At 42.6% G+C, this 26,480-nt stretch overlaps 1 protein-coding gene across 2 annotated transcripts in view; it reads right to left on the bottom strand.

Annotated features, from left to right (window-relative positions):
• Positions 1-26,480, bottom strand: part of RCOR1 (REST corepressor 1) — a 164,332-nt gene that overhangs the window by 15,606 nt on the left and 122,246 nt on the right. The window contains exons 7-8 of one of the 2 annotated variants that reach the window (XM_063118071.1): positions 18,215-18,293; positions 3,515-3,727 (exon numbers count right to left, since the gene is read on the bottom strand). In XM_063118071.1, the coding sequence (XP_062974141.1) occupies positions 3,515-3,727; positions 18,215-18,293 (292 nt within the window). The remainder of the gene's footprint in view (positions 1-3,514; positions 3,728-18,214; positions 18,294-26,480) is intronic. The other variant, XM_063118072.1, reaches the window with a different exon arrangement.

Below are 26,480 nucleotides of genomic sequence, written 5' to 3'. Positions count from 1 at the left end.
AAAGAGAACGTTTGCCCCTGAAGACCTTTATGCTGAGAGGTAGTGTAAGACATTTAAAAGTGGTGAGTGCATGTTTCCCCACCCCAAAAAAGCAAGCAAGTTTTAAACTTTAAAATAGATGAAAGGACACAGAAGCCATGTCCTGAAGCATTCTCAGCAGCTATATTGAGACGTGTCAGTTTCTATAGACTCTCAGTTTCAACAGAGCGTAGAGATCCCGGAATCAGAGGAGAGAGAGGAAGCATGCAAGTCGAAGGGTTATTCCCATAGTCCAGCCTTCCCCAACTGGTTCCTCTCCAGATGTGTCCACTGCTGGTGCAGCGCTAGCACTAATGACATTGCACTCATGTAAACCAACACTAGTACATCAACACCGCTTGCTAGTGCAAAGGGGAAAGGTGGCAATTTGCCACCGAATTTTGGCAATCTGTATTTTGAAGGCAAACCCCCAAGGTGTGACACGACATCTCTGTGCCCAGCATTATCACATTATGTGCTTCTTGTTTAATAGATGTGACAGAGCGTAGGAAGAACAGGAGGTGGGCCAAACTCTTTTCATCGACAGCCATTCTCACAAGACTCCCATTAAGTCCTCGTTCCAGATCACCCTTCCCCAACCTAGAATTGGACTACAACTCCTATCAACTCCCAAAGCCCTATGAAGAGAGACTGAAAGAACTGGGCATGTTTAGCCTGGAGAAGAGAAGGATGAGGGGAGACATGATAGCACTCTTCAAATACTTGAAAAGTTGTCACACAGAGGAGGGCCAGGATCTCGTCTCAATCTTCCCAGAGTGCAGGACACAAAATAATGGGCTCAAGTTACAGGAAGCCAGATTCTGGCTGGACATCAGGAAAAACTTCTTGTTAGAGCAGTACGACAATGGAACCAGTTGCCTAGGGAGGTTGTGGGCTCTCCCACACTAGAGGCATTCAAGAGGCAGCTGGACACCCATCTGTCAGGTATGCTTTAGGATGGATTCCTGCATTGAGCAGGGGGTTGGACTCGATGGCCTTATAGGCCCCTTCCAACTCCACTATTCTATGATTCTATGAACCTCAACCGGCACGGTAATCAGGCTGACTGGGCTGAGGTAATGTGAGTTGGAGTCCATCACATCTGGAAAGCACCAGACTGAGGAAGGCTGTTCTAACCCAATGGAATGAGTGGAGAAATAATGAAAGCATCAGAAAACATCTACAAAGAGATCTGAGGCAGCGACAGTTATGACAGTAGAGAATTTTCAGCAACTTATTTATTTATTTATTTCTCTGTCATAGCCCTATAGTAGTGGCGAGTCTGCCCCTCCCAAATTTAGTGACTCTCATTCTTCATTTCCAGTCTTTCGTGATGCATATTGCATCGAGCTTTTTAAGAAATGTAATTTTGGTTTTCCTACTGCACATCTATTAGAGAGGGGAAAAAGCCTCAAAACAAAAACAAGATACAAATGTAGAAAAATGAATGTGTACGATTTTGAGTATTTACTTACTTAATTTTGATTTGTTTTTAACTGTGCTTATCCGCATATGCAACCAAAGCTGCATCAGTGATGGGTGTAGGCAAGTGTAGAATGTGACAGAAATGGTTACGGTAATTTACAGCACAACCCTAATGCAAGATTATTCAGAAGTTCAATGGTATTTACTCTGAAATGGAACTGCAGCCTTAGTCCAGATTCAATCACAAAATGGTTGATCATTTCACGTGATTGGCTCCTTCCCACACCCCACTTTATATTATAGCGGAACCGAATGTCTGGCCAAATTTTACAGAAGCTAAAATTTCACTGTCTGTAATGAAGGTAGTGCAATGTGTATAAATGATTCAAATCTGACAACTGAAAACTGGTTCAAGGGAAAAGGGAGCAGTATTACAAAAATATCACATACGAAGGGGTATGCTGCTGCACTTCTTTTAAAATGTGAGAAATCCTCCTTTAAAATAACTCAAAAGTGCGGAGTCAAATCACGAGTGCAACCAAGCAACATGGGGAAGGAAGACAGAACCTCCTCCATTGCAGCAATTGGGAGGAAGAAAACTGGGCCTCTGCTTCTTGGCCCAATAAAGACACCATAGGGAAAGCCTGGGAGGAGGGGGAAGAATGGAAGCGTCTCCCTTGGCAACCACTCGTATCTGTCACTGGATGGTCCATACTTGGCAAATAGTGGCGAGCAATCCCTTCAAAGAAGCAGCCCACGGGAGTGGCCGGAGGTTACATTGACAGTCATGGCACAGTGGAATTAATGTCATCTTGTGCCATTGAGTGCCTACAGCAGAGGTGCAGAACTACTTTTGGATGGAGGGACGGATGACCCACCCACCCACTGCTTTGTATGAAGAAGAGTGGGCATGGCCACACCCTTGGCATCAGTGGGAGTGACTATGCCTAACCTGACGTAATTTGCTCCCTGGCCCAAGCCCAAGGACCAGGTTTTGCTGTGGGTGGGCTCTCCTGGCTGGAGACACCCTGCATGCAGCGAAGCTGAGTTGGAATAGCTCCCATTGCTCCTCTGATGGGGAGAGACGGAGTCTAAGCTCGGCTGTACCCTGTCTTCGCATGCCCCACCCCCTTCCCGGGGCATTGGGACCTGCCCACACATGGAGAGAGCATCTGCTATTCCTGGCCGATGGCTGATTGGCCACTGTGTGAACAGAATGCTGGACTAGATGGACCCTTGGTCTGATCTTCTTCTTATGTTCTTATCTCCAGCGTGGATGAGTCCTACCACCTCTCATCCCTATGCAACTTTCTCCGATGTTAGAGAATATTGAGGGTTCCGCTGCAGGGCCACACCAGCAGAGGAACCCCACTCAGATATCCTATATCAGATTGGAGATATCAACAAAGGAATGCTTTCCGAAGGGATTCCTCCAGGAGGCGGGGGTTTGGTGCCTAAGCTCCACCCCCAAAGGACCCCCCCCCAAGAGGCTGCACAGGATGGATTTTTATTTATTTATTTATTACATTTATATACCACCCCACAGCCGAAGCTCTGTGGATTGGGGTGCCCCGTAGCCAGATGATCTTCATCCCTGTGCTATGTGCTAATCTTGTTGAAACACATGCTCTCCTACTCATACCTCTGGCCTAGAATATGTGGAAGACTGCTATACAAGCCAGAGATGGGGGGAAATAAAGTAACCGAGGAAGCCAAAAAACGAAATAAAAAATGGCTGGTACAAATGTTCTCCAAAATAAAAATCAGCCTGAAGTATAAAGAAAGAAACTGTGATTTACAGAACGCTGTAGTAGCATCTTGGGGAAGCGACAGGAAGCTGGCAAACCACCTTGCTGCACTGTAAATAGAAAGCCAAGCTAAAATAAAAGTTCTGAGGCACGCTGCTCAGCTGACAGCTTGTTAATCAAGCCTCATCCCGATGCAAAACATCTCGGTCCAGGCTATAAATCCTCCAGGGAGCCACAAAATTGAGACTGATGGCAGCTCCTTTTTAAAATATGTCTGGGATGATTAAAAAATACGCGTTTTGTCGCAGGGAAAACGCTCGTACCTGTCGCTTGATGGAGACCAATTCCATATCCAGTTGCCTCAGCAAAGTGGTGGCGGCTGTTGCGTTGGCGGAGACGGCCTCCACGTCCTCTTGAGAAAGGAACATTCCCTTGGGAGGTTTCCTCTTGGCTCTGTTCTTCGCAGCCTGAGTACTGTGCTTCTCCTTCTTTACCTGAGGGATTGTTTCCGCTGGGGGCACCTGCAAAGTCGAAATCTGCCACACATAAGTAAGTCTGGATGTTGCATCTTCTACTATCCACATATACAACTGCTTCCTCCCACAGGAGGGCAATAAACACGACAACTGTGATTTGGGCCATTGCGTCCGTTTGAAAAATGGCAATTAGAATTGCGAACACCATGGCTGCCGCATCGGCCCCACACGTAGGCACTGATTGGTACCAACTGGCGCCTCTCACAGAGGGTTACAGCCCCACTGGTGGCCCCAGTGTACTCCCATATGTGAGTGGGGAGACTACCAGGCCCGAATTAGGCCTGTGGCTATATGATGTATGAAAGACCTGCCTTTGCTTGCTGCTTGGGATTTGCAAGCCCTCAGTGAGACTTGGTTTATCTTGAGGGAAGGAACAGGATCCTGAGCAGGCCTCCCTCTCAGGGCCGGTGCCAGACTAATTTGCGCCCTAGGCAAGGTGAGCTACTCACACACACACACACACCCCAAAAATGCCAACTTTGATTTTTAAGAACATATGTTTCCTGGAAAAAATAAGAAGCACAAAACTTGAAACTGCTAAATTTATTTTAAAGTGCAAGAAATACGTCATGCCAATTATAGCAAACCAATTGGAAACGAATGTCTATGGGTCTAAAATGCATTATTTAATAGGAATATCACCTCCAAATCATCCCCCCAACTCACACGTGCGTGTGCACACACACACTCAGCATCACTCATTCCAAACAAACACACACATGAACACATGTATTCACTCAAAGACCCCATGCACCCCATTCACCCATACATTCTCTCTCTCTCTTCCGGGTGTGTTCCGGAAGTCTGAACGTGGAGCCACCCCACCCCCACCTCAGCGTCCCTGACTTTGCTTCGGTTGGGCGGGCGCGGGGCGCCATCTCGCCCGTTCAGGCCCAGCTGAATCCTCGGGCCGGGCCGGCTCACAGCCAATGCGCACGAGTGCTGCGCTGTGCCCGGCGCCCCTCTTAGCTTGGCGCTCTAGGCGGCCGCCTGAGTGGCCTCTATGGTAGCACCAGCCCTGCTCCCTCTCTCCAGTAATCCAGGCTGTACAGTCAATGCCATCCTTGCAGTGGGCTCTTGCAGATACACACTGGATTAGTGGGAGGCTGTACCATGTATTTATTTATATAAAATATTTACATATTGTCCTTCATCACGATAGCTTCTGCCCTGAAGTTAAAAATACAAAAGCCATTGAAAAAACAAATAAATCAAACCAACAGCACAGTAATAGATAAAACCCTGAAGTACAATTCTTTAAAAAGCCATTTGAAATGCATTATAGGTGCAATCCTACGCATGTTTAAACAGAAGAAAGTCTTACAGATCCCAGCATGGGCCTGTCAGCATGGCTGGCTGAGGCATGCTCGGAGCTGGAGGACTTTTTTCTGTCTAAATATGCACAGGATTGCATCCTAAAAGGTCTGGAGAGGACAATCTATAACTGGGGCACCACAGCCAAAAAAGAAAAAGGAAAGAAAAAAGTCCTGCTCTAGTTGATGTCCATCTCATCTCCAAAGGAGGAGGGAATCTTAAGGCATAAGCAGATTGAGGATGGCGTCCTCATCCCAAGGCGATTTCAGGAAATGAGACCAGAAAGAGCTCTTGCTTTGTTTACGCTTGTGTGTGAGCAACACTACTGACTATGCATGAGAGACTGAACATATAGGAACTTTAGAGTTCTAACTGGTTCTGACTGAAACCCGGGGCGGATTTACCGTTCCACTGACATTGGAGCCATCCGCCTCCACTGCATAAACAGAAGGATGGCTAAAGTTTCAAAGGTCTGAGAAACAGTCATTTACAAAAGGTTCCTATTGCCATTTGCCACTTGGGGGGGGGGGGGAGACTTCTGCTCCTGCCATATACCCATGAAACAAGCGTGAAATACCCAGAGATGCAACACACACATACACTCCCACCACCACCACTACTTTCCAAGCATGTCATTCAAAGCTATCAGATGTTTTGCAAACCCCTCTTTCCAAGGCCAGGCCTGGCACCAGCATGTCAATTTAATTCTATACCAGGAATAAAAGAAGACCCAGCTTGTTTAAGAGTGTGGGTGGGTTGAGTGAGAGAGAAAGAATAGAAGAGTAAAGTTTGATATGCAATTTCCTGTGTGTCAGCCGGAGGGGAAGAAGCAGAAACTAATTTAAGACAAAACATGAGGGGTCAGATGATTGCACACTAATCCTTAAAGCGCATTCATTTTTATATGCAGTCCTGCCAAACACAAAGAGATAAAGATTTCTGCACGGGTATGAAAAGGGTCTTTTCAGGACAAGGTACAAAACAGAAAGAACACAATTTCAGAACGTGACTCTGGGATATTCTTCCACGTTTCTGCAAAGGAACACTCAGATTTGCCTATAGCCCCAATACAGATTTCTTTCTTTCTTTTTTAAAAAGTTATATTTCTGTTCTGGTTTCTAATGATTAGCACCAAGTATACACAGTAGAAGAATGGGAGCTTTAAAAATATTTGTACGAAGGGACTACAATAATTACCTTTCCGTTTCCTAAATCAAAAAATGCTCAGTGTAAAAGGGCTTTACCAAACTGGTACCTTCCAAATGTTTTGGAATGAAATTCCTGGCATTCCTGACCATTGGCCATGCTGTCTGAGACTGATGGGAACTGAAGTCCAAAACATCTGGAGAACACCAGGTTGGAGAAGGCTGATCTAGTCTGAGAAAATCCTCCCCTTTCGCCTGCAAGTGTCCTAAGCAGGCAATGCACCTAGTTCTGGGATGACTGTTGCACACGGGCAAACGCTAGGTGATCTGCAATTAAAGATGTTTCAGGTGTTTGATCTTTGTGAATTCCAATGCGAACTGATCTCATCTTTGCTTCCTGGACTGATGTGCAGATCAGAATGAAATTATCCTTTGGATCTGGCTGAAAGAGTTAATTTCTCTTTTCTTCCTTCCCCCTTCCTTTTTCCTTATGTGTCTTTTTGGATTGTACAACTGCAAGCAGGGATGGTCTTGTTTAATTGGTTATATGTAATCCGCTCTGGGAGCCTTTTTGGCCGAGAGGCAACAGAAAAAAATACTTCAAAAATAAATACATCTTGCACCTCTCTGAATTTTGGGATGGCGTTCTTGGCCCATAGGCATACAAAATGCATCTTTAAATGTGTGGTATTTATTTATTTATTTATTTATTTCATTTCTATACCGCCCAATAGCCGAAGCTCTCTGGACGGTTCACAAAAATTAAAACCATGAAGAGCATTTAGGCATAAAATGCATTTAGAAATGCATACATTTGGATAAAAAATGTTTAGAAATACGTATTTTGTAAGAAAAACCAGTCAAACACACACACATACACACTAAAATTGAACATGAATGCAAAACTGACATGGACCAGAAGTAGGTCCTCCAAGGAGCTCAGGGCTGTATAGACAAATTTATCCCATTTTATCCTCACAACAACCTTGTTAGGTTGGTTAGGTTGAGAGAAAGAATCTAGCATGATTGACATGTTATGCTGCCCCATGGAGAGCTGAATGCATAGGTTTGCATGCTTTTATCCCTCTGTCTACTCTCTTTTTCCTCCCCCCATCTTTCTGTTTAGAGATAACTATATAACTATATTTTATCCTGACGCGTAAACTGGAGGAACTATAGGGCAGTATCCTCTTCAACAGTAGTGCTAATGTAAATTGTTACACTGGCGTAAGCTACCCCAACGCAATGCCAACAGCTTTCTGCTGGTGCCTTAGCTTTAGACAGAAAACCTGTCACTCTAGCAAACACTATTGGCATTGTGCTAGAGATAGCTCACGTCAACCTCTAACCAGAGTGCGATCTTAAACCAGTGATTGAAACCAGCTTTTAAGTTTGAAAGGAAACTGCTCTTGACCATTGGCTGCCTGATTGACTTGCTTTTGGATTGCCCCTTAGTTTAACCTGAGCCTGATTCAGCCATAGGACATGTGCAAGCTGACATTTGTGAACTCCTGGTGATATGCCTCCAACAGCAGAGAGGCTATGCCAGGGATGGATGAATCCCCCTCCCCCCATGTCAGTTTCACATGAGTTCATTCCTAAATCTGGTCTGGTCCATTCCAAATGAATCTGCAATCTTTTCCAAAAGGAATTCACCCCCCAAATTGGCATTTAAGCACTATTTAAATATGTATGTTTAAACATATTTTCTTACAAAATGCACATTTCTGAATGCATTTTATTCCCATGCTTGCATTTTATATGCATTTTGGAATGTGTTTTGAGCCGAGAACTGCACTGCCAAAATTCAGACAACTGCAAAGTCCAATGGAAAATGATATTCCAATCCCCAAATTAATAAGGGAGGTGCAGATCAGTTCATATCAGAATTCATGAAGAATAGTCTCTCAAGCATTCCTACCTTTTACAAATACATTTTAGGGTAAGCTCTCAGGAACATTCAACCCAGTAGGAGAGTAGACCTGAGGGTGGGTGGGGTTCCACTGCTCCAAAGAACATTTGAAAGATAGATCAGAGATTTTCTAAGCAATAGGCTCAGTTCAGACAACACATTAGTCAGCGCAGTGTGAAAACTCCACTCAACTGAGTTTTTGAGGTAATCCCCACACAACATGTTCTAACTCCACCGTTGTGTAACTGTGGGCTACATGACATTTGATTGACTGTTCCTCTGCCCTCTCTCCTCCCCCAGTCCTCTCGATGGTATCCCATCAGCCATTGCTGCAAAAAAAAATCCCAGTGGCTCTCCTAGAGTGGTACTCACTCCTTTTGCTGCTCATGCCAGGGAACTCTGTAGCCAGTGGGAAAAGTCAACTCAACGCAACGGAAAACTCCACTGAGCCTGATACACAACACACAACACAATGGTTGTGCAGGCACTCTCCTCTGCACAGTGTAGATATTCTGCGTGGAGTGTTTCCCCCCCAAAAAACTCCACTGTGGTGTGGAGTTTTCCTGCCAGACAACACATTTCTCAACGGTGGTGTAAAAATTCCACTGTGGAGTTCTAAAACCACCATTGAGAAACGTGTTGCCTGAACTGAGCCATAGTGAGTTGCACAGATCAAAGGATTAGAAGAGTACACAAAAAATGAGGGGAAGGAATAGAATTAGGGGTGCACAACCTGGGACCAAATTCCATTTCAGAGATGTTCTTGGGGACCTACATGCCAGTCATGGGCCAAAAGCAAACGGGGATAGGACCAAAATAACCAAAATACTGGCATAGTTTAGCTTAAAGCTGTTACGACCACTAAGCCTTAGAAGAGGCATTTGAACATTTTAGGACAGGAGGGGAAAAATTGTAAAGTTGAGAAATTACCAAATGATTAGTGGTTGGGGAAAGAGGGTGTGATCTACTGGAGAACCCCCGAGAGCCAGATTGGAATCTTTGGAGGGCCAAATTTCCCCCCGGGCCTGAGGTTCCGCACCCTGGGGAAGAGGATCCACTTGGGTAACATGCTGTTAAGAAATAAAAAACCTAACTATGACATGAATATTGGGTATGGGACCCATTTAAAATTTCTCCCTTTATCATATTAATTTTTAATACCATTTAAGCAAATGATAAAGCGACAAACTCTGAGTTCATCAAGTTTTTAATTAAAATAGGCAGAGAGGGAGGGAGAAGGGAGAAACCTGACCATGCCACTTCTAGAAAGATGACAGTGGAGGGGAAAAATGTATATCATAGATTAATCTCTCGGGATAATTTTGGATTGCATTAAACAGAAGGACTGAGGGTATGCCAGCTTATTAGCACTGTACTGGAAGTTCTGGTCTCCAGCTTCCATCTTTATTCCCCTATTCAATATGGTCACGTTCTTTAAAAAAGAAGTTAAGATTTCTAGGGGAGGAGTGGGATGATAAGGGATTGGAAATTGGAAGAGTTAACTCAGAATAGACCCAACACCATTCCCCCACATAATTAGATCCCGACCGCTCAATAATCCAGGAGACAAAGGGTAGAGCAGGGGAGGCAACCTGATGTACTCCAACTCCCATAAGCCCCAGCCAGCATGACCAATAGTCAGGGATTATAGCCCAGCTACAGCCCAAAACATGTGGAGGGCATCCCATCGTTTTCCCCTGCTCTAGCCACTGGATTATGGAAAGCTGTTAACATAACAAGTTAAATAGAAAGTTTTTTTGGGTTAACTGGCCAGCATTTTAGAGTGTTCACATACATGGGAAGGAACCATAACTCAGTGGGAGAACACCTGTGCACTACCTGGGGTAGAGCTATAGCTTTAAAGCAAGTTTTAGATTTGATCACACTGGGGAAAATGGAGTAACTAGATTCCCGTTTATTCCAGTTTATCAGCGATCCTCTCTGACTCTGGGGGTAAGGAGTAAGCATTCCTAAAAAAAGGAGTCCAGGGACATCACAGCAGGCTTCATCAAACACCTGCAAAGCAGGAGAGAGTACAATTTAAAGAAGAAAAGCAGCGGGTGGTGCTCACTTCTTTCGCCCTGCAACACCTCCCATCACATCCAGAAACGGATTTGAGAGAAAGGTGGCAGAGGAAAAGCAACGGGTGGGAGAATGGTGACTTACTTCCCACCTGCTGCTTCTCCACTTCCAGTCATGCCACACTAAATTGCAGGTGTTTGGCAGAGATCTGCTGCCAAATAATTGGTTTCCGCTCTTGGGCACAAAGAATGCACAAGCACACATGTACACCAACACACACATCCTTCAGAGGCTGTCCGTCCTGGTACATATAGAGCAGGGATGCTAAAAGTGAGGCCTGCAGGTGCCCTCCCATCACCCCAAGCCCCGTTTGGAGGCCCCCGAGACACCCAGAATCTGCCGCCACCAAAAAAAAAAAAAGGGGGGGGGGAGCTCTTGAAATTAGTTCTATGGTTTCTGCCATAGAAGCCTCGTTCCTAGAGCAGCCTCACAGAGTTCTAGGAAGCGAAGTTTGAAGGTTCCTAGCTTCTTAAGATGCTCTGAGGCTGTTCTAGGACTGAGAAATCTATGGCAGGAACCACAGAACTAATTATTAAAGTTGTTGTTTTTTCCCCTTGGGGTTGATGATTGGGTTGGGGTGGCTAGAGAGGAGGCTTCAGCCTGAGAACTTATCCTTATTCTTTTTTGTTGTTTATTCGTTCAGTCGTTTCCGACTCTTCGTGACTTCATGGACCAGCCCACGCCAGAGCTTTCTGTCGGCTGTCGCCACCCCCAGCTTCCCCAAGGTCAAGTCTGTCACCTCCAGAATATCATCCATCCATCTTGCCCTTGGTCGGCCCCTCTTCCTTTTGCCTTCCACTTTCCCTAGCATCAGCCTCTGCTCCAGGGTATCCTGTCTTCTCATTATGTGGCCAAAGTACTTCAGTTTTGCCTTTAATACCATTCCCTCAAGTAAGCAGTCTGGCTTTATTTCCTGGAGTATGGACTGGTTTGATCTTCTTGCAGTCCACGGCACTCTCAGAGTGCCTTATTCTACCTATTCTCAAACATATTATAGTGGCACCTACAAAAGAAGTAGCAATTCACTACCACAAGATGTAGTTATGGCCACCAATTTGGATGGCTTTGAAAGGGGGTTGGATAAATTCCTGGAGGAGAAGGCTATCAATGGCTACTAGCCCAGATGGTTGTGTGCTACCTCCAGTATCTGAGGCAGTGAGCCTGTGTGCACCAGTTGCTGTGGAACAATTGGTGGAAGGGTGCTGTTGGTCCAGCTTTGTTGGTCCCTGGTCAACAGCTGGTTGGTCACTGTGTGAACAGAGTGCTGGACTAGATGGACCCTCGTTCTGACCCAGAATGACACGTATGTTCTTAATAGTCTGTGGTTAACTGATGCTAATGTATGTTAGTTGGGGCTTCCAACAGAAATTCTGGTATGGTATCTATGATTAACTGTTGTGGTTTAACTGTTTTGGTTTATTATTTGGTTTCTTACTTATCAGATGGCTTGTTGCATGTGTGTTTACAGGGGTAAACCTGTGTGACTGTGTGTGTGTGTGTGTGTGTGTGTGTGTGTGTGTGAGAGAGAGAGAGAGAGAGAGAGAGAGAGAGAGAGAGAGAGAGAGAGAGAGAGAGAAGTGTGCCATATGTGAGTTGTATACACGTATGTTTCTTCTGCCTCCAGCAGACATTTGATGCCCCTGGGTCTAGAAAGGTTTTTCACCCCTGAAACGGAGCAACCGGACATGCCTTGCCAACTATGGGGGCAAGGTAGGTAGGAGGGAAATGATGGCACAGATTTGTTCTATTAGAGTGTGAAAAACAAGGGTGTGTAATCCAGTGCATGCTGCTTGGCTGCAAAGGAGACTTGAACTCAAACATTGCAACCATCTGTTTCCCTTTGGAAAGCACAGCAGACACAAATTAACTTTGACTTTCACCATGCACGGCTACGTCCACTGTTCTTGGCTGCACGACGGGAAGCCAGTGGCAATCAAAGGCTTTGGGGGATCAGGCAGAACCAAAGCCTACATTTGTCATACGCAAAGCCTGTCAAAGAGATTTCAAAACTTCAGCTAATTATACACCTATCCTAAAACATCCATCCAGCCGAGACAGACACAGCCTCGGTGGCACTAGAAAATGATGCCAAATAAATAATAGAGCAGCCTTCTCCAACCTGGTGCCCTCTAGATATGTTGGACTACAACTCCCAGCAAGCTGAAGGGCACCAGGTTGGAGAGGGATGAAAGAGAGGGCAGGATATTTTAGTATGAACTTGCAATTCTGGTCTTGTGAACCACAAAACCTCTATGTTTTTAACCCCTCCTCCAAATTGTATACTCTGAAGAATCTACCTAATAGAATCAGACCAAAGGGCTATTTATATATCAGACCAAAGGGCTATTTAGTCTTGCTTAGAGTGGCTGCGCAGATTCCTCTGAACCTACGCTCTGAACCTGTACTACACTCATCATGTACGGCCCTCCTTGAGAAACCTCTCCTCCAAGGGAGGCTCAATAGGTGTCAACAAGAGAAACGGCCTTATCAGTGGTGGCCCCAAATTATGGAATGATCTCCCTGATGAGGCCGATCTGGCGGCAATATTGTTATCTTTTCAGCACCAGGTTAAGAACCTCCTCTACTCTCACAGCCTTAGGCATCATATGATAAGGTTTTTAATTCGGGTCTGGCATAATTCTACAGGATTTCAGACAGGAGTCTTTTTTCAGTCTTATCTTGAGATGCCAAAGGACTGAGTCTGGGACTTCTTGCATGCAAAGTTTGTGCTTTACCAAATATCCTTTCCCCGCCCCCACCCACAGCTTTTCTTTCTACACTTCAAGGATATACAAACCAAGGACGAAGGTGGTATGGTATGGATCCACATTCAACGAGACTCTTTGGTCACACTCAGGTTTTGAACGTGGAGCACATTTGGGCACAAAATGATTCCTGCACTGTACCTATGCCTAACCAGGTCAGATCAGCCAGTGAGCTTGGCCTGCTCTAATTTGCTTGTTTTATCTGGAACGATGGAATATAAAGTCGCCATACCTGTTGCTCCTTCCCTCTATTTCAAAGATATGGATTATGAGCACTAATCTTGTGAGGGAATGGAGGGGGGAGTTAGTGCAAGGCACTGTGATGGGTGGGGGAGATTTGCTGGCATTTGGGAGGCCAAAGAGGCTCTCGTCACCATGAAAATACAGTACACACCTAAGCTTCCTGAATTGAGAATTTGGCAGGCAGACAATTTAACTGAATTTAAACTGTATTAAATTTGTGTTTAATTACCACTCAATGTCACAGTAAACTCCCAAAGTGGAAGCTTCCTCCAGCAGTACTTCATTAGGTGTATTAGATAAATACATCCATCTGTCACTTAAGTATTGAAAATAATTGCAAAATTTATGAAGGCATTCTGTCAAAAAAAGGGGATGCAAGGGCACAGGAAACACATTTATTTGCAGAATTCAACATTACAGATAGTGCATCAAAAACAAAGGTCTGCTTATTAACATATTCCATTCCATTTATATCCTGCCTTTCCCCTAAGGAGCACAAGGCAGAGTACATGGTCCTCCTCTTCTCCACAGTTAAAGCTGCAGGAGCCCTGCCCTCTTTTGTATTTAGTCACTCTAGCTATATTCCTGAAGCTTTAACTTGTTGTGATGAAGAGGGAATTCTGCCAGGTGCTGCACGCATACACATGGCACCTGCTGAAATTACCTTTTCTATACAACTGTTAAAAGATTCAGGAGCCCTGTCCTCCTTTTCATAAGGTCACCCTATGTTATGCACAGAAGCATGTTTGCCCCCACCCTGTGACTACTTCCATGCCACTCTCAGTAATGTATGCAGCTTTCACCCACACAGTTATGGTAAATTGTATGTTTACGTATCATGCTACACATCACATCCCTAACAGAGCAGTGTTTCTAATATGCTATGTAACAATGGCCCCATTCAGAAGACACCTTAAACCATGGCTTTAACTATGGTGGTGAAGCCAGAAAGCCAGGCTGTGTTCAAAAGACACCTTAAACCACGGCTTTAACCATGGTGAATAAAGCAAAAAGAGGTTACAGCTGTGGTTTAAGGTGTCTTCTGAACAGGGCCTGTGTGATCTACTACAACCATGTGGAGAGGAGAGCAGATGCATGGAGTTCATCCTTTTCTGGATGGAGATGCATTACGTCCAGAGGAGCAGTTTTGTAGCTTGCGAGTTCTCCTGGAGCCATCTTTGTTACGGGACACTTGGGTGGCCTCAGCAGCACGGAGTGCCTTCTACCAGCTTCAGCTGGTGGCTCAGCTATGCCCCTTCTGGAGAAGGATAACTTGGCTTCAGTAGTCTATGCTCTGGTAACCCAAGTTAGATGACTGCAGTGCACTCTATGTGGAGCTGCACTTGAAGACAGTTCGGAAGTTATAGCTTGTGCAACATGTGGCAGCCAGATCGATAGTGGGGATCAGACGGTCTGAACACTTCATACCATTTCTGGCCTACTTGCACTGGCTGCCTGTACATTTCCAAGCCCATTTAAGGTGCTTGTTTTGACCTGACTTACATGACTTGGGACCGAAATACCTGACGGAGTGCCTATGTACTCCTCCAGGTGCCTCCTCCAAGTATGTTCGTAATGTATAACAGGGCCTGACTTCAAACCCACAAACTTCGATATTTTCGTAATTAAACATGAAATTGATTATGAATTCATTTATGTTCTCTGCAGCTGCACAGTATGCATGCTTGGCATTATTAAGCAGCCAGACACTACCATCTTTCCTATAACCCTTTAGTTTCCAAAGCAAATGAAACAAGCACATTTGCAATGTGCACATGCAGAATGATTTCACTTTAACCCATGAGTTGCTCTTTGCCATAGGAACCAATCTGTCTAAAAAGTTTGGATCAGAAACCATATACCAATCAATCACATTTGCAGGAACAGTCATTTTGAGTTGTATCCTCCTGTTACTCAATGCTTCTTTTGTAATAAAAGCCAATCAGAAAAGCATACACTGTGATGTATAATGCCATGATATGTGGGGTGGAAAAATAACAAAATGTGCAAGCCCCATTCCCAAAATGCACTTTAGTGACACGCATACACGAAAATGTGAAGATGCATCAAAATCTCATAATATAACATCAGATTCATAACGAAGTGAGCAAGTTAGGAATTATTTATGTGGCCAGTTTGCCCATCACTATACAAAACCACAGTGTTATTCATTGTTAAACAGTAGGATGATGCTATATCTGCCATAGTAAATATTTCTTCCCGTCACTAGGCACCTTTTTTATTCTCAAATCACACTACAATGAAACCCACATTGCCCTCGGACTTAAGAGAACAGCTGTCCTGAGGGCATGACATATGTTGCAACCTTTCTCCACAGCAAAACTCCATGTGAAACCCACTATAGAACAATGGGAATAATTTCACTCACGGTGCAAGAAAAATAGTTGACACGCAACCTATATAACCATAAGAGTGCAGGCACAGGATCACTTCTGGTATTCTGGTATTCTAGTTTTCATAGAAACTAGTCTTAAGAATTCAAGAAATCATGCTGGCCTCTCAAAGCCAACTAGAAGTTGAAAGTAATATTTGTATTGGTGGACTCCTACCATAGACTGTGCACAAACACAATCTCAATGTACAAAGTCTCCGGCCCTCATAGCACGCAGATGAAGGTTGAAAATCTCATGAGAAGATGCTGAAGGACAAAACTTAATCAGCATTGCAGCAGGAACATCCAGAGCACAGAGAAAGAGACTCATCACACACACCGCCTTGTCTCTGTCAATAATTGCACCAGAATGAGAGTGGGGTGGGGGCATGGAAGGGATCAGTTCCTGCAGGTTGTAAGAAATTGGATTGCTATTTCTTGCACTGAGCACTCCCCGGGTAGCTGTTTGCAAGTTGTGTTGTTTCAATGCTTTGGAAGGTTTTGATGTATTTGGCTCTGGCTTATAACGAGGAGTATTAACAATTGTTCATGTTTAATGGTTGATACTGCCTATTTTGTAATGAATTAATACCATTAACATGTTTTAGTTATAGTATTGGTGAAATGAATTCCGTGGGTTGTTTATTATAGTAATGATGTACTATTACACTTGATGTATTGCTGTGCATTTTTGTTTTTGTATTACTGTTGTGCTGTGAGCCTCGTTGGACACACTTTGTAGGAAAGCAGTATGCAATTTTTTTTTAAAAAAAAACTTTTAAAAAATGATACATAAATTAAAACGAATATCCCTATTTCCTCCCCTTCTTCATATGGTTGATTAGTTTTCCACATTTAAAATTACAGGCATCTGTAATATACAATTTAGCTATTGAGTTCCATCAGATTATTTATGTCCACCACCTTCCGTGTTAAGCATGTTCCAGTACTAATCAGATGGCAACTACATATATAACATGACCACGCCAGAGCTTTTAAAATACTGTTTGCATTGACATGTAAGTTAAGTGTCACCATTCAATTCTGCATCCAGCCCTGCTTCAATTGAAGTCACTTATGCCATCAGGACGCACAGAGCAGATTGATGTTTTATTGGCTATGCCCACCATGATTTCAGGCAAAGGAAGGGGGGGTTCAGCAAGGGTAGAATCATTTAGAGACAATGAAATGAAATCTTCTTAAATAAATAAATAAAATCCCCAAACTCCCCTCTCCTTGACTCCTCCAAAGAATTTCCCTACGTAAGACTAACTTGGGGCCCACTGTTGTTAAAACATTTTCATTTACTCAAAATGTTTTAAAAATTTAAGGTGAATCCAGTTCAATAGCAATATGATCTGGTGGTTCATCTCCATTACTCACCCAGTATTATTTTCTTGCTTTAGCATAATCTCAGGTTGTTTTATTACACAAAAGAGATTAATACTTGTTATAAATGAAGTACAAAGTATGATGTATCTAAAGCAGCACTTTTAATGGTTTGACAATAGGCCCAGAAGCTCTAAAAGCTTCTTAAAGCTCATAATCCTGAACACTGCCTGACAAGACAGCTTAGTTATGACAAGTCTATGCAATCTTCAGGATCCATCGGACTGAACATAGCCTGCCAGCCATAAATGGGAGGCCCAAGGGCCAGTGCTACCATTAGGCCAACTAGGCAGCCACCTAGGGCACCAGACCTCAGAGGGGCGCAGTACTGTCCTTTAAGGGTCACCGTTTTATACAAATTAGGTGTTTTAAGAAAAAACATAATAAAAGGAAAATATAATAGTTCAGAAACTCTTCTTGAACAGCTGAATTGAAGTTGGCAATTTTGGCGGTTAAAGTTTCCGCTTGGTTAACCCCATCCAGTCCATTGCTATGCCTTATAGTGGTTTTGTTTCTGGCTGAGTTAGCTTGGAAGCAAATGCTATTGCAATGTGGGAGAGGCAGGCAGGAAGACTCTCCCATGCTGCAGAACATAGGAAGCTGCCTTATCCAGAGTCAGACCGTTGGTCCATCTAGACCAGGACTGTCAACAATCAGGCAGGAGTTTATCCAGCCCTATCTGGAGATATCACGATTCAAACGTGGGACCTCTGTACGCAAAGCAGGTGATCTACCACTGAGCTATGACTTTTTCAATAGCATGGGAAGAAGCATGGGAGAACTGCGCCTGAATAATCTGCGGGTTCCAAAAATGGATTTCCTCCTGGGATTGACAGCACAATATGTAAGTGTCAGATGCTGGGCTGCACAAATCAATAACTTCTAGAATGGTTTTAAACAGTTTTCCCCAGCCTGATGACCTCCAGATGCGTTGGACAACAAGTATCATCATCATGTTTGTGTGGAGGATGGGAGTTGTAGTCCAACACATCTGGAAGACAACAGGTTGGGAAAAGTTGCTTAAAGGGAAAGTTGCGTTTTCAAATACCCCAAAATACATTAAGGGTGCAATCCTATGCATGTTTAGACAGAAAAATTCCTACAGTAGCACTTTCTGTTGCACCCTACAACAGTTAAGAACTGAATCTTTATAAAGTAACAGCCAAAAGAAGAATAAAACCCAGTTCACAAGGTCTTTAAGAAAAAAGCATTCTTAATGTATTAAAGCATTATTAGGGAAAATACCTCTTTTTTGGTCTCCTTGTTTTGTTCAACTTCAATATCAATAGGGTTAGCTCCATTTGCTTCTTCCATTTCATCCTCACTAGAAAATAAAGAAGGCAATGCCACATTATTACACTATAAACATAAATTAGAACAATGATAGCGTTACAACTATAAAAACAAAACACACACAGTTTTTATAGATTCCAATGCAACAAAATAAAATAAAGGACACAAGTTTCTCATAAAGAACATCAAAAGCAGAAGTTCAATCTGAGGGAACGATTTTGACATCTAATTCAATACCACAGATTCGTAAAATGTAAGCATAAATAAGAAGCCAACTATCAATGTGACCATGGGGCACCAAATTAGATGCAACTTTTTAAGTGGATTTCCAATCCCATTATATCTTCGAAGAACTATAACAAAAAGGTACTTTGCTGAAGAGCCTATGGTTTTGTGTTTCCTTACAGTTTCCAACACTTAAAAGCAAAGTGCTGCTTTTAGCCATATGTTTTTTGTATTGCTTTTTGTTATTATATACTGTGTTTTTTGTATTATTGCTTCATAAATCTCCCTTGAATTTTCTTTTCTTGAAAGGCACAGTGTAAGTAAATATAAATAGCCCCAACCCCCCCTTTTAAAAAACTTCAATAACAGCCCAAGCCAAGATGGAGGAAACTTAACTTAATCCTAAACATGTCTACTAAAAAGTAAGTGCTGTTGAGTTCAATGGGGCATACTCCCAGCTAAATGAGTATAGGATTGCAGCCCAAATGACTTTTACACAGATTTTTCTGTTTATTAACATCATATGGCCTCTTTTTTTTTTTTTAACAGGAAGAAACAACAGGTGAGAGATGTTACCTGCCAGGCAAAAGACATCACATGCTGAGCAATGCATGTGTTTTAAATTCCTGGATGAGCAAAAAGACATTCCGTCAATAACAAAATAGTAAATAACAAACATCAAACAAGAACCATGTTGAATGTGAGAGAACAAGTAACCAGTGGTAAGGCTGTTGGAATTTATTATTTCTTGAGATGTTACTGTACAGGTGGTCAAGAGTAATTTTCAAACAAACCCTCCCCAATACAAAATAGATTGCTGTTTTATATATCAGCTACACCAGGCACATTTGGGAATTTGAGAAACTGCTGTGGGCAACACAAAATGCTTAATCAGTGGATCGCCATTTTGGCATCTACCTGTCACGTGTATGGATCTTAGGCTGTGTCTTATTCAGCAAAAACATTTGCTTCATGTTTATTGGACCCTGCAACATCTCTTTAATAAGGGATTGTCTAATTCAGCTAATTCCTGGCAGTAAAATCCAGCTAATTCTTCTTTTAAAACTTTGAAAACCACTCAGAGAGCTTTGGCTATAGGGTGGAATAACAGTAGTAGTAGTAGTAGTAGTAGTAGTAATAATAATAATAATAATAATAATAATAATAATAATAATAATAATAATAATAGATGTAGTGATGGCCACTAATCTGGATGGCTTCAAAAGGGAGGTGGATAAATTCCTGGAGGCAAAGGCTATCAATGGCTACTAGCCCTGATGGTTGTGTGCTATCTCCAATATTCGAGGCAATAAGCCTGTGGGCACCAGTTGCTGGGGAACATGGGTGGGAGGGTGCTGTTGCACCATGTCCTGCTTGCTCATCCCTGGCCGATGGCTGGTTGGCCACTCTACTAGATGGACCCTTGGTCTGATCCAGCATGGCACTTCTTATGTTCTTAAATTTTGTGCTGGAACAGTCTTTAATATTCAATGATGAACATGCTCCTTTAAATTATTTACCTGCTTCGTGGAAATTAACGAAGAGCCCGTGTAAATAGATTCTCTGTACCCTTTTGACAGCTACAAGGCTGATATTATAACACTGGAAGAGTACATCCTCCGAGTACTACATGGTGGGAATAGAACAAAAGCTTTTCACCATTGTGCCCTTCTTATCAGTTCAGCAGGAGTATTTGTTTGGTTGGTGTCAACCTTCTTCCACCAGAAATGAAATCTGTGGACTATTACAGCACAATCTACCTTCAACTGTGTGGAAAGCCAACTTATTTACCCTGCGCATCTGCTGTTGATGATGTACTGCACAGCAGCAACGAAGAGTGGCAAATGGAACTGGAGGGAGCAGCCAACATGACGAAAGCACAGGTATATTGGCAACTGAAACTGGAGAAGAAAGGGAAGGAGCGGCGGCTCAAAGGGCACATTGGGAAGAAAGAGCCGGTGCGATCTGACCCATGGGCCACCTACTGAGGAAAGGGAGGGACAAGAGTGCAATGGCAGAGCTCATGCTGTGCATGAATGAAGTTCCAGGTTCCATCCAGGTGAGGTCCCGAGACACTGGAGTCAGAAAAGACAATGCTGGGCTACATGGACAAATAATCTGACCCAGTGGAGGCTGGAGGATCCGATGTCAGTGGGGCAGGTGAATCCACTCCGGGCTTCAGTCAGAACCAGTCAGCACTCTAAAACAGCTGTCCAAGGTGCCTCCTTGAATAGCTCCTTTGAAGCACCTCGAATAGCTTCATTAAAGCTCTGACTTGTTTTTTTTTACTAAAACCCGGAGGGGATTCATCACCTGACTCACATTGGAGCCACCAACCTCTACTGCTCTGTCCTGTTATGAAGCAGTTTCCTGGGGGTCTAAACCACATGTTGGCAACCTGGGGGTGCTCAGCTGTTTTTTGTGCAGCCCACATGCCCACACAGATCAGCCATTGGCTGGATGGTGGGGAGCAGACTGCAGTCAGCAGTGGGCAAACAGCCAACTTGCAGAAGGGGGGTTGCTTTCCCCCAAGTGATCCTGATTGTTAATAGCAGCAGGAAAGCATCTTTCTTGCACCTGGGACCATGAGACAGGGGGAGCAGGTTAATGTCTCCCAAGTAATCCTGATCAGGATTGCTCAGAAAGGGAGGCTTTAAACTAAATCCATACTCAAGATTCTGATGAAGAATGGTGTGTGTGTGTGTGTGAGTGTGTGTGTGAGAGAGAGAGAGAGAACTCGTGTTTGTATGTGAATGAATGTTTGTGTGCAAATGAATGGATGTGAACCTGTGTATATATCCTGGCCTCACCCACCACTGCCCTACCCACGCTTGCTAATGTGACCTCTAGAGCACATTGCCAATAGCAATTATTTTGAAAAAGAGAGATTATTAATATGAAATGTGTTATTTGTGAAGTGCCTCAACTGCTCGGCACTTCATGGTGATTATATTGAAATGAACAAGCCATGCTTGTTGGCTTACAATCTAGAAAAGATAAAGACTATATAGGGGAAGACCACACAAGGAAGGGAAGACGTGCCTGTCACTGGCTATTAGCCAGAACTGCCATTTCTATTTCCAGAAAGAGTCCACCTCTGATTTCCAGATTGAATTACAAGGTTGCCTGTTCTCGTGAACCTTCCAGAGAAGTCACATCAGATGCCATCCGGTACATCAAATTCTGAACAAGGTGGACCACTGATCTAACCCAGCAAGCTAATTCAAGTTTTTATACTTTAATAATTCCAGCCGAATATTGGACTATAGTTCACATTAATGTTACATTCTGCTCTATGACTCAGCATTATTGAATTGGATGCTGCCGAAATGGCTTCTGCCATGTAGAAAGCACACACAAGAATGAGAAAGTTATAAATTCTGCTTTTAATATATGCGAAGGCTTCAGATCCAATGAAACTGGCCCACCTTTCCAACAACCATGAAATTAAAAAGATATTGCAAAAGCCCATACGACATAAACCGTTATTTTCTCCTAATCTCATTTAGAATTCCTTCTGCAGAGTCCAGACTGTGCACCTGTTTACTGCGGAACTTTTTATTACTTTCTTACTCTAGGTTTTACAAAACCAGGGTCAAAAGAACTTTAATTACTCATGTAGCAATTGTTAAGGAGACACTGGTTAAGGCAACCTTAACTAATGTGGTATTTTGCAAATGTGCAATTATGCAAAGCTTGTCTCTATACTAAAGGCTTCATATGACATGTTTCTTTCTGTATGAGTAATATTTCCTAGTAGGGTACAGCACATCACCCACATTTAGACAAGCACGGTGTGCGTTTCATTGCGTGTACCAAACAGGCCTATAGCTAAATATTTTGTAGCAAAGAAACTTTTGTCTAAACAGCAATCTGTATTGAATGAATTATTTGAAGAAATAAACTCAAATTATATTCATTACGTTTATATCCTTTCTGAGCAACTGCAGTAAAATAGTGCAAGCAAGGTTTTCTTTTTTTACATCCCTAAATAAAAAGGCAAAAGAGACACACATTAAAAAAAATGGAAAACCAAAACTCCAAGGAAGGGTTATGATATATTAGGATGGATATCTATCTACTGCTGTGCAGCTGTATTGTACATTGTTTCCTACGTAAGAGGTAGTTCCAAAGAGGAAAGCCATAATGTATGAAGTCAACACTAATGTTTCAAACACAAGCACTGCTTCATATGTTACATCTAGTGATGGGTAAATGTATCGGAATGGGCCCAGCTCAGACTAACTAATGGGCCCAATTCAAATCTACCCCTTATATACCACCTTATACTGCTCCTTTTCTTCTGAATCAAAGGACCCAGTTAAAGTATAGGTGTCAAGGGATTTGGCATGCTGCAGCTGTCCCTGTGACACGCCTCTCTCTTCTCAGGCTATACAGCTCAGCACCTAGCCCCAAATCAACCTTCCACTGCCACCATAAACCTGTACCATTTCCAGGTACTCCAAGGACCACACCTGTTTAAATTAAATGTAATTTATTAACTAGAAGTATGTCCATGTACAAAAGCTTGATGGTTTCCTCAGTTCCAGTTATCCTGGTTGTGCTTTTTATACTGTATTTTGTTTTTGTGTTTTTAACCTGTTGGTTGTTTTATTATGGTTTTAATTTTTGTGAACCGCCCAGAGAGCTTTGGCTATTGGGCGGTATAAAAATGTAATAAATAAATAAATAAATAGAGTGATGATTACAAAGGCATAATGCGTAATGGTTTCAGTTCAGTATTCCTCTTAAACGTTTCAAATATAACATCAATAGTTCACCTGCCTACTCTGCCCCTTCTAGGCTACTCTATTCTCCTTCCCACACACTAATCCACAAATCACGTAGTTACTCCTCATCTCTACCCAGTACTTTCTCTTGTCAGCTCCCTCAGCAATCCAATATATATTCACACACACAGTCAAACAACTCCCCCATTCATTCAGCCAACTAATCCAGGCATTCCACACAGCCCGCCAATCAGCACTCACCTTTCATCCGGGCCACACACTCCCCTTCCCTCTTGGGTTCTATACTTACCATCAGTTCCTGTAAATCTAAACACATTGGCCTTGTTCCGATAACACACTAAACACAACAACACGCTTTATGCATTCCATTAACCATTTTGTGGTTAAGCAACATGGTTTAGCGTGTTGTCCGAACCAGGCCAGTGAGTACATTCTGGCATAAATATCTGTTTTAACTGTTCAACATTCTTTTAACCTTTTAATTACTTGTAATAATAAATGCATAAACAGCAAAAGCTTTCAGGACAGTTACAGTATAATGCCGCTGAACATCACCATCCTCAATATCTCTTCTGCAGCAGTCCGAACCACTAGCCAACCCTGCGGCTCCCTTCCCTTCTGGCAAAAGCGTGTGGTGGTGTGGAGGCCTTGGCTCAGTATAGGAGCCTAGCTTAAGTTCTGAGGGCTGCTGCAAGCACATGGACAAGCATCCATTTCCCCAAGGAAGCATGGGAAATGCAGTTCCCGTGCTTCCCTGCAGCCCTGGACACAACCAATGCCATTCCCCCTTCACCCAAGCGAGGGATAACAGCAGCGAAGAGAACCGGTAGCCAGTTGGTGGCACAGAATAATTTTAAGCCAGGCACAATGTTGGAGGGGGTCTGTGACGAATTGAAAAGTTGCTGAGATTCGCTTCGAGCCAGTCATCCCCGCTGCCTCTCCCCACATTTCTATATCGGACATCAATTTTTCTTCAAACATTCATACCAATTCTTGTGTTAGATAGGGGTGGGGAGTGAGGAGAACACATACACATCGAAGTACTAATGCTTACCTTTAAAACCATGGAGCGCTTTAAAGGACTAGGATTCCTGACTCCAGCCTACCTGCACACCATGTGCCCCTGGTGTCAGAAGTGAGGTGAGTGGTGTGTAGTTAGAGGGAACCATCTCAATTTCAGCATCTCGTTTGTAGGACTCTTTCCCCAGAGAGACCTACCAGGTTTCTACTTTACGATCTTTTTGGCAGCAGGCTTATTCTCCCAGGCTTTTGACTGTGCTGCTAATTTTATCTACCATTTTATTCTTGTTAATTTCACTCTATATTACTTACTGTTCCATTTTATTGAAGGAAGCGGCTCTGAGAATAATTTTATAGAAGGGCAGTGTACAAATTTACCAAATAATTACTAAATAAAATGGAAGCAGTGGACGTGTCAGGGATTTTAAAAGAACAGTTGATTTTAGGCTTGCTTGAAGTTGCTAGGACGGCTACTGAGAAATCGCTAATCTGCATCCATTAAAGCAATACCTCTTTTTATAAAATACCAAGTATAGAGTAATTGAAAATGCTTAATGATACATAATTAAGAGCCTGGAGATGTGAAGTAAAAGCAGTGATTGAATGAGAAGGAAGACACAAGAGAGTCACAAGCAGGTTCATATTGAATTCTGGATAACTGATACCAAAAACTAAATGGTAAGGTGGTCTAGATAGCACCCAAAGAAAGGGTGGTGGACTGTAAAGCACTATCACTTAGGCCAAATACTTATTTGAGTAATGGGTCAAAAATAAAGTTTTCGCTTATCAAGCAATGAGCAGGAAATATTGTATGAGGCCTAAACATCAAAATACTTGATATACAGATGTCTAGAAGAATTTATATAGTTAGGTTTAATTAGTAAATTCTGATACGGGGTTGTTTTCTCAGAGCTATAATTCAATATTAATTATATCTAGCCTGAAAGTTGTATGTCTAAGCCTTTTGTGTGTGTTTTAATTTTATGGGATTGTTTTTTTGAAGTTACAACTATAGTCCTAATTTATGGGATAGTAGAAAATATTGGCTATGAGGTAATCTCTACACAGAAAGTGTGTAAGTATGATCTGATTTTGGAATGAGGTAGCTTCTTTGCCCTTTAAAATAATCTTTCTCAACCTGGTGTATTCCAAATCGTCTGGAACACTCCTGACCATACTGGCTGAGGGCAATGGGAGTTGGTCCAAAATATCTGGAGGACACCAGGCTGGGGAAGGCTGTTCTAGAAATATAACAATCCTGTGTACCTATAGCTAAATAGGAAATGTGGTACTTTGTTGAAAACTCTCCTATTAAGACTAGAAATCTTGAATGAGACATTTTTGGGAAACATTATTTCCTTTTAAATTGTCGAGATCTTAGAAATTTTAGCAATGCTCTCTTTTAACATCAAGAAACGTACGGCTATTTGGGTGTCTATTTCCCAGTATACCTGTTTGGGGTGGGACAGGGAATTCAAATGCTTCTAAATGCGCATTTACTTTAATTTATTGGAAAATAATTGTATCCCACAGCTTTAACTCCCAAGTGCTCCCAGGCAATACAAGAACACTTATAAAAGTATAAAACATACCAACATGAAAATAAAACTGCACCCAAAAAAATGCCATTGAAAACAGTAACTGCAGTTCTACCCAACTGCTTAAAAGGGTAGAGGAAATCCAGGAAGAATTACCCTACCTTGTGCCTGTTTACCCTACCCTGTGCCTGTTTACCCTACCCTGTGCCTGTTTACCCTACCCTGTGCCTGTTTGCATTCTCTTCCCCTCCTTATTGTTTTACTATGATTTTATTAGATTGTAAGCCTATGCGGCAGGGTCTTGCTATTTACTGTTTTACTCTGTACATTGATGGTGCTATATAAATAAATAAATAAATAAATAAATAAACAAAAATAATAATAGAAATTCATTAAAAAGGTGGGGTGGGGTGTGGAGGAAAATGACATCAACATTGGCTCTAGGCAAGATAGTACTATTATATTGGGGCCAAAATTCTCATTTTTATTTATTATTTTATTTATTGCATTTTTATACCGCCCAATATCCGAAGCTCCCTGGGCGGTTCACAACCACTTCCTCATTACTATAAATTTATTTATTTATTTATTTATTTATATTACATTTATATACCGCCCCCATAGCTAGAGCTCTCTGGGCGGTTTACAGAAATTCTAAAATTGAGATAAAAACGAGTATACAAA

Source organism: Elgaria multicarinata, chromosome 2, assembly GCF_023053635.1.
Source record: "Elgaria multicarinata webbii isolate HBS135686 ecotype San Diego chromosome 2, rElgMul1.1.pri, whole genome shotgun sequence".
Taxonomy (NCBI): domain Eukaryota; kingdom Metazoa; phylum Chordata; class Lepidosauria; order Squamata; family Anguidae; genus Elgaria; species Elgaria multicarinata.
Note: the sequence above shows the minus strand (reverse complement) of the source record. Positions and strands in the feature narration are given on the sequence as shown.